At 55.8% G+C, this 8,083-nt stretch overlaps 1 protein-coding gene across 30 annotated transcripts in view; it reads left to right on the top strand.

The window, feature by feature from the left end:
* Positions 1-2,319: 2,319 nt before the first annotated feature.
* The window catches only part of KCNMA1 (potassium calcium-activated channel subfamily M alpha 1), a 739,425-nt gene continuing 733,661 nt past the window's right edge, over positions 2,320-8,083 (top strand). For 6 of the 30 annotated variants that reach the window (XM_058696788.1, XM_058696787.1, XM_058696793.1 and 3 more), the window contains exon 1: positions 2,406-3,556. In XM_058696788.1, the coding sequence (XP_058552771.1) occupies positions 3,179-3,556 (378 nt within the window). In that variant the 5' untranslated portion in view covers positions 2,406-3,178. Of the gene's footprint in view, positions 3,557-6,821; positions 6,987-8,083 lie in introns of those variants that run through there. The other 24 variants (XM_058696801.1, XM_058696777.1, XM_058696776.1 and 21 more) reach the window with 13 other exon arrangements.

The following is an 8,083-nucleotide window of genomic DNA, read 5'->3' as shown; positions in this document are numbered from 1 at the left end:
TCAGAACATCTGGTCAGAGTTTGGCTGTCTGTTTTTTGGGTCACAGCCAAGATCTGTATAACGTTTTCTTTTTCACCTTATGAATAACCAATGTTATTTGTGGGTAAGTGGGTAGAGCAGTTCCTGTTTATATTCCAATTTTATGAATGAGGAAGCAGGCACCTAAGTTTCCTTTGAAGTTTGAGGTTCCATTCCATCTGTGTATAACTTTTTCCTCAATTAGTGGGGCCAGGGGCAGGTTTTCTGAACCTGGTGCTGAAGTTGGTGGATGATAAGGAGGTAGCAGGAGAGGTGGGCGGGTGAGCCTGGTGGATGGTGGCACTCTTGCATTCGCTGCCTACCGGTCGGGCCATCCTGGGAGGTGGTGTGAGACTGGGGTTGTAGGATTGGTAGGGTATACCACAGCGAGGGACCCTGATGAATCCCAACTCAGCCTGGGTTTTGTATGACACAGAAGTTGCTAAAAGCTTCAACCAGCACAGGCAGAGGTGTGCAGAGAGCAGGAGATAGGGCCTCCCAGCACCCTGTGGAAGGACGATGGGGTGGTGGAGGTGACAGTGGAGGAGATACACTGGTGGGGATCCTGCAGTTGGGGTGACCGAAGTCACAGCAACCGGTGGCTTCTTGCTAGTATCCCCAGACTGTTGTAGGGGAACTCAGGCTGTGGGGGCTGTTCAGGAAGGCCTGGAGGGGATTCACTGGTTTGCGGAAGCTCAGTTGTAGGAGGGAGGAAATCCATTCTGAGGGTTTCACACCCCCTTGGGCAAACAATCCTATCCTTCTCTGCTCTTTTTGTGCTATGGGTGTTTTATTTTCAAAATTTAAATCTTGTACTTGCTTTAAGGAAAGTCCTTAGCATTCCTGGCATATGCTGAGGCCCAAAGGTAGCAAAGTACAGCTGTTTAGAAGGCTAACAAATCAAAGGAATCTCAAGGTCACGGTTTACCTTCTTGCACATCTTCACGGCACTTCTGGGCCTGACCCCTAACCCAGTGCTGGGAAGAACCCAGGGCCTTTGCATGGACTAAGGCAGCACAGATGTATTGTGTGGCTGCTGAGCACGAAGGAGGAGGTTTAACACTGTTTTTTGAGTACCAAATATTCAAGAGCTCTTACTCATTCTGTTTCCCCCTTTGATGCTGGCCTTGACCCTTTTCTAATGAGTGTGCGTCTTGAGCCCCGTGAACACATTCTGAATGTGTCTGGAGAAGCTGCAAACGTTCCCTTCAGCCTCTCTGTCCAGCTGGGCCTCCCTTCCCAGGTCCTCCCCAGCATCCTCCAAGGGCGGGTGGGGTGGGGGGGGGGTGGTGCTCTGGCTCAGGCAGAAGCAGCACTTGCCTGCCTACACAGTTAAGGTTGGTAACTTGGCCCTCACCACAGGAAGGGCTGAAAGGAACCTGATAATTGCAATTAGGCTTAAACTAATGAGCTGGAAACTTTGGGGAAACCACTGAAGGGAGAATGTGACCATCTTCCTTCTAATTAGCACTGGAAAACCTTGTGGTCCAACTGGTAGCCAAGAGCTTTGAAGGGCAGTGTACAGAGGGAGCAAAATTTCCCAGAGCTTTGGAAGAGGTATTCCCCCTGTGGTGTAGGGATAGAGGCTGCTGAGGGGGGAAGACCCCAACTGGGGAAAAGCAGGCTTGGATGGCACCTAGAGTGCCCCTTCTCCCAGTGGCTCTCCTCCCACGATGAGGCTTGGGGCTAGATAAGAGGGGGAAGGAACACTTTGGGGAACCCTACTGTCTATTGAAGCCTGCACCATCCCTGAGGCCAGGTCCCCACCCTGCTCATCTCTCCTCTCAGGCAGCCTCTGTCGCTTAAAAACAAGCAGAAAAGCCACCTGCTGCTGTCAGGGGCCACAGACCACCCTCCAGCCTCCAGCCGTGCGTGGGGCACTGGGGCACCTAGGAAGAGGGGAGGGAAGAACGAATTAGAGGCCCGAGGTGGGAGGGTCGAACTAGGGTGTCCTGGAGAAGGGTCCTCCTCACTCCCGAGGCCCGAGGATTTGGAGGTGTCCGGCCGTGTGTCGACAGCTGGTCACTCCTTCCCTCCCCACTGGGGGCTCCTTTGGTAAAAACAGCCTGCCATGGGTGCCCCGCCATCCTCCTCGGGGCCCCGCGGGTCGCTCGGGTGGGGGCGCAGCACCTTGGAGAGAGGCGCCCGATCCCGCGCCTTGACCTGGGGCGCTCTCCCTTGCTCTCGGGGGGTCAGGGGCGCGCGCCCGGCGGCCGCCGAGGGATCAGCCTGCCCCCTGCCCCCTGCCCCCTGCCCAGCCTCGAGCCGAGGCGAGCCGGCGCTGAGAGCCTCCTCCCCTCCCGCCTCGGGCGGCCTGAGCCCGCGCCCGCTCCAGTTGCTGCAGCTGCTGCTGCTGGCGGCTGCGGGGAGCGCGGGGAGCGCGCCGAAGAGGCTCGGGCGGCGAGGACGGGGACGAGGAGGAGCCGGAGGAGGCGAGGAGGAAGAGCGAGGGGAGGCCGAGGAGGCTCAGCGGCGTGGCAACGCGGCTCGGGGATCCCTCGGGGCATGGGCTAGCGGCCGCGGCGGCCTGGCAGCGGGACGCAGTGGACCTTCCGTGGCCCGGCGCGTGCAGGGGCGGCGAGCCGGAGCCGAGCGCAGCCGGGGACCGCGGGCTGGCGTGGGGGTGTCCCGGCGGAGGGGGCTGATTACCCGTTATTAACTAGTTGCCACCTAATAAGCCAGGAGCGGCGGGTGAGCGGCGCGGGCTGCGCGCGGGGAGGGTCCCGGGCCGGAGCGCAGCGCACTCGCGTGGCGCACGGCGGGCCGGCGCGCAGAGCCGGGGCGGGCCCGGGGGCGGCGCAGACCCCGGGCGCGGGCGGCCCGCGGCGCCCCCTCGCTCTCCGCGCTCGGGGCCGGCACAGCCCCGGGCGAGCGGGGCGCGGGCCGGGGCGGGGAGCTGCCCGCGCGCTCCATCCCCTCCCCCCCGGGCGGGCGGCCGGGGGGAGGGCGGGCGGCGGCGGCCCGCCGTATATATCTCGGCGCACCCCGCCAGGTCGCGCACAGCGCCCCGAGCCCAGGCGCCTCCCCGCCCCCTCCCCGCGCTCCGCGGCGGCGGCGGCGGCAGCAGTAGCAGCAATATGGCTGTTGATGGGTGTTCGGGGTGGCGCTGGCGGCGGGAGGAGCTCCCCCGAGCCCCTGCGCCGGCTGCCCGTTGCTAGCTATGGCAAATGGTGGCGGCGGCGGCGGCGGCAGCAGCGGCGGCGGCGGCGGCGGCGGAGGCAGCAGTCTTAGAATGAGTAGCAATATCCACGCGAACCATCTCAGCCTAGACGCGTCCTCCTCCTCCTCCTCTTCCTCCTCCTCCTCTTCCTCCTCCTCCTCCTCTTCCTCCTCGTCCTCGGTCCACGAGCCCAAGATGGATGCGCTCATCATCCCGGTGACCATGGAGGTGCCGTGCGACAGCCGGGGCCAGCGCATGTGGTGGGCTTTCCTGGCCTCCTCCATGGTGACTTTCTTCGGGGGCCTCTTCATCATCTTGCTCTGGCGGACGCTCAAGTACCTGTGGACCGTTTGCTGCCACTGCGGGGGCAAGACGAAGGTAACGCGTGCCCCGGGCGCCCGCCCCCTGCGCCAGCCCACCTCCTCGCTCCTCACCGCGCCTTGCCGCCCTCCATCCCTGCCTGCTTTCCCCGCGCCGCCAGCCCTTCCCTCCGCTCTCCCCGCGCCCCGCTCGGCGCGGCGGGCGGTGCGCCCGGGCAGAGGAGTTGCCCCCAGCCGGTGCGCCCCGGGACGCGGACGCCTGGTCCCGCGTCCCCTTGTTTACGGTGGGGTCGCCGGCGGCCGCGGTTGGGGCCGGGCGGGGGACGCGCGCCGCTCGGTTGCCGGGTGCGGGGTGGGGAGAGCCGAGCCCGCGGGCCCCGAGGCCCCGGGGGGCCGCCGGGTGCGTGTGCCGGGTGCGGCGGCCGCGTTCCTGGTGGTGGGCGAGGGGGACCCCGGCAGCCCGCACTCTAGAAACCTGTTGGGGACAGGAGTTCGCCGAGTCAGAAGGAAGGGGGAAAGCCTTTGGACAGGGGAGAAAATCTTTTGGACTAGGGAATCCCAGGGGAGGAACCTGGCCAGAGGAAGTGGGGGATCTCGGGGACAGAGAGGGAAAGTTGGGGAGATGCATCCCAGTTTTGGAGGCAGCCCGCGGAGGCTGCCACTTTAGGAATGTGGCAAGGGCGCACATCTGATGTCACCTTCCTCTCCATCCCTTGGATATTCTTCTGGAATATACCCCCACCCCAAGTTCTTCAGCCTGTGTATTCTCGCCCCCCACGCTACCCCCTTTAGGTGCCCGGAAATGCCGCCAGCAGCGGGGAGCTGGAGCAGGAGGTCCGCCCGAGAGCCTCCGAGGCCGCGGTTTCGCGCGGAGCCTCCTCCCCAGCGCTTTTGAGGTGGCTGGATGTCGGCTTAAGCTATTCCTGGCGCATAGACGCCCACCAGCACCGAAGCTCACTACACCTTAAGTATGGTTGCTAGGCTGACTGCCTGGTCTGTCGCCGTGTCCCTAGAGATGTCCTCTGCCCTCCTCCTCCCTCCCCCCGCCATCCTCCCAATGGCTGAAGGTGAGGGGCTGGGGCAGTTTTTCACAGAAAACTGAATAAGAGAGAGAGAGAGAGAGAGAGAGAGAGAGAGAGAGAGAGAGAGAGAGAAAGAAAGAAAGAAAGAAAGAAAGAAAGAAAGAAAGAAAGAAAGAAAGAAAGAAAGAGAAAACTGGAAAAAAGAGGGACCGAGCTGCTTTGTGTTTGAGTACGTCCCACCCTAGGGGACTTCACAGCGCTAACATTTTCGCAGGGAGGGGAGATCAAGGGGAATTGGCGAACAGTGCAAAGTGGAGGCAGATCTTGGTCGGGATATTTCACACCTCTTTTCCAGCAAAGTGAATCCCAGGACCCCTCAAACTTCCATAGGACTCGGCAACTTGTCGCAGTCTCCTTAGTTGCTATGGGAAGTAGGGAAGCCGGGGGCTCTGGGTGAAATACCGAGGGCAAACCCAAGGCTCCCTCTCCTGATCATTAATTATACACGGCGCTGGGTGCTGGAGATCAGCTGAGTTTTGTGGCAGGCACATTTGTGTTTTGGAAAATACTGGTGTGTTGGACATAAGGGAGAAAAATAAAAGCCATCTCTGTCTTTTCTCCTCCCACTTCTCGGGAGGCTTCCAGATGTTGGCCAGCCAGCTTTCTTTGGAGTTACCTCCTCTGCCATGGGGGTTCTCATTCCTTGTCCAGGTGAGAAATCTCCCACATTCCTGAGAAGCAAACAGGTTAAGCAAAATCTGAACCATGAGACCCTGAGATGGTGCTTCCTGCCTTAGCCTTTCTCTTACCTGTGTCTTTTTTTTTTTTTTTTTTAGTATTTATTTTTGGAAGAGTGCAAGTGGGGGAGGGGCAGAGAGAGGGGGACAGAGGATCCAAAGTGGCCTCGGAGCTCACAGCAACAAGCCCGATTATGGAGCTTGAACTCACAAACCACAAGATCATGACCTGAGCCGAAGTCGGAGTCTCAACCGACTGAGCCACCCAGGTGCCCCTTACCTGTTTCTTCAACATCTTGACCACACATTCCCTCGTCTCCTTCTCTCGCAGTCTTTCGTCTTGGAGGGTTTTTTTGTTTTTTTGTTTGTTTTTTCCTTTACTGAGGGTCAGTGTCTGCCCTTAGGGGAGAGAGAACTCCTGGATGTGTGCATCTAAAATGTTCTCCAGACTAAGTGGTTTTGGTGAAGTTTTGAACAGCCTCCTCATCCTTAAGAAATGGGGCCTTCTTGATCGTAGTGAAAACTTTTTCAGCGAGCCAAAATAAGTTTTGGTATTTTTGTGATCCTGGGGTTTTAAACACGGCTTCCAAGTCCTTTTACTCTAGGGGTTCATGGATGCCACTGCAGTACCTGTGATGAAATGCTAATTGGATGGCTCACGTAGAGAATCTCTTTCATAAATGATGACCAAGCATAACTTCTGTTGGTCTTCTTAAGTAAATAGGTTTTTGGCAACGATCATGAGAAAAAATAATCCCTATATATTTTAGGCCTTATTTTGTAGCTCCAAGACCTGCTGAGTTGACGTCACTGCAAGTTTCTACAAAAAAATCAACCTGGGATGAGAGACGCTTGCAGTTGGAGGGAGGATGTGAGGCCAACGTAGCACGAGGTTGGGTCACTTTTGATCCCATTAGAGTCCACTTTAAAACATTCCCAGAGTTACTTAATAACTGCCCCTTGATTTGCTCACTTAAACCATGTGTAGCTGGCTCATTACACCCATTAATAGTAACTTAGGCCTCTTCTAAGCTTTACTTTCTACCCCTGAGGTCTGTATTTTTACTGCCATCCTGGTTTTTTGTCTTATATTCTTTTTGTTTTCCAAGTATTTGCTAGTTGTTGAGATGCGGTATAGAAGAATGCATTTGGCCTAAGTTTGGAATAATTATTCCAGTGCTGGGCTTCCCAAGCAAACGTAGACTGCTGGGGCATAGAATTCTGTCAGCCCTCAGATGTGCCCACCCTCACCCTCATTCAGTCCCAAGACGGTTTGACCAGCAGCTGGGGTCTCATGGAGGCCTGGTTTTTTAGCATCTGAAATTCCACGGGAAGTAAATTTCATCAGGGCACTGTGACATCACAAGTATTTGGCCCCTAGGACAGCATCTTCCTTTTTGATCAAAGGAACCCAATCTTCCTTTTTGATCAAAGGAACCCGAGACTATGGACGTGCCTCCCGGGGCATCTCAGCATTAGTACCTTTGGCCTCTGAATTGTAAATGGTGAGTGACTTTACTACTTTGAAAAGAATGGCGTGTGGACTTTTTTTTTTTTTTTTCAGGAAATGAGAGAACTAATCACATTGCCTCCTGTTGGGAACTTGGGCACAATCATCCGGTACTGTGTTCTTTGCTGTACTTTTTCACGTCATTGTTTTTTTCTCTGTTGGGTTTCATCAGAGCTCTGTGTTCACCAGGGTGTGATGTTTTGAGATCCAATCCAGTTGCGAACTGTAGTGAACAGCGAGCAGCTCAGGCAGCCTGGATAAGGCCATGACCTTGAAGAAGTCATTTAACATCTCTGGTCTCTTTTTCCTTCTGTTTAAAATGTGGAGATTGAATCCTCTGACTTCTGATGCCCCTTCCTGCCCCGTGACTCGGTGTCAGAGGTTGGGAGGAGTTGAGAAACTATGGGTAAAGTTTCTAGCTCAGAGTGTGTTTTGTAATTTTCTGGCAAATTCTTTAGGAATTCAGCCTTGGAGTGCCTCTGTGTGTTTCCTCTTTCAGCACACAAGCTGCTTCTCTTCAGATTAGCCTGGGGAAACTGAGTCCAGCTTTCAATGGAGCTGCGGCTCACTGGGGGACCTGGATGTGGCCGGGCATAGGCTCTCGCTTGCTCTCAGTTTGAGCTGTCCTCCCTGTAGAACTTGGGCTTGATCGAGCCTGGTCTGCATGTAATGAATTATTGAGGTATTGTCTCCATGGTTGTGTCTGAGAAAACAACACGTTTTCTCTGTCAGGTTCGTGACTAATATAAACATCAGATCCCGTTATGGCTTGGTAATTACCCAGGGTCTGGCCCGATGCATCCAATCAGGACTGGAGCTCCAGTGCCTCAGAGTTCTTGATTCCAGATCAGACCTGCAGCCTCATCTCGTCTTGGGGATTGCCTACATTGGATGACCTTCATTCAGATAATTCTCTTTGATCAGGTCACTTAGGGTGGCCTTGGAGAAGCTCTCAGGTCCCAGTCACAGGGGAGTTAGAGCTGACCTTCCCTTGTGCAGAGAGATTTTTGCTGCTCATTCCTGGCTCTCTTTGTGCAAATGCACACTTCAGTAGAGATTCAGCAGTCAGACCCAAGTGCAAATCCTGGATCTTATTAGCAGGGTATCTTTGGCTGTTAGCCATATTGCACCTTGGTTTCTTCATCTGTAAAAAGAGCATAATGATGCTTACTTTGTAGGATGCTTATGAGGAGTAGCGATAATGGGTATACAGGACCCAGCAAATGCCTGGCACTAAGCAGGCTTCCTGTAAATAGCTCACAAAGTGGTGAGTTTGTTTTCTCTTTGATTCCTTGTGTGTTTGGCCCCAGATGGGC

Source organism: Neofelis nebulosa, chromosome 13 (genome assembly GCF_028018385.1).
Source record: "Neofelis nebulosa isolate mNeoNeb1 chromosome 13, mNeoNeb1.pri, whole genome shotgun sequence".
In the NCBI taxonomy this organism is placed as follows: domain Eukaryota; kingdom Metazoa; phylum Chordata; class Mammalia; order Carnivora; family Felidae; genus Neofelis; species Neofelis nebulosa.
Note: the sequence above shows the minus strand (reverse complement) of the source record. Positions and strands in the feature narration are given on the sequence as shown.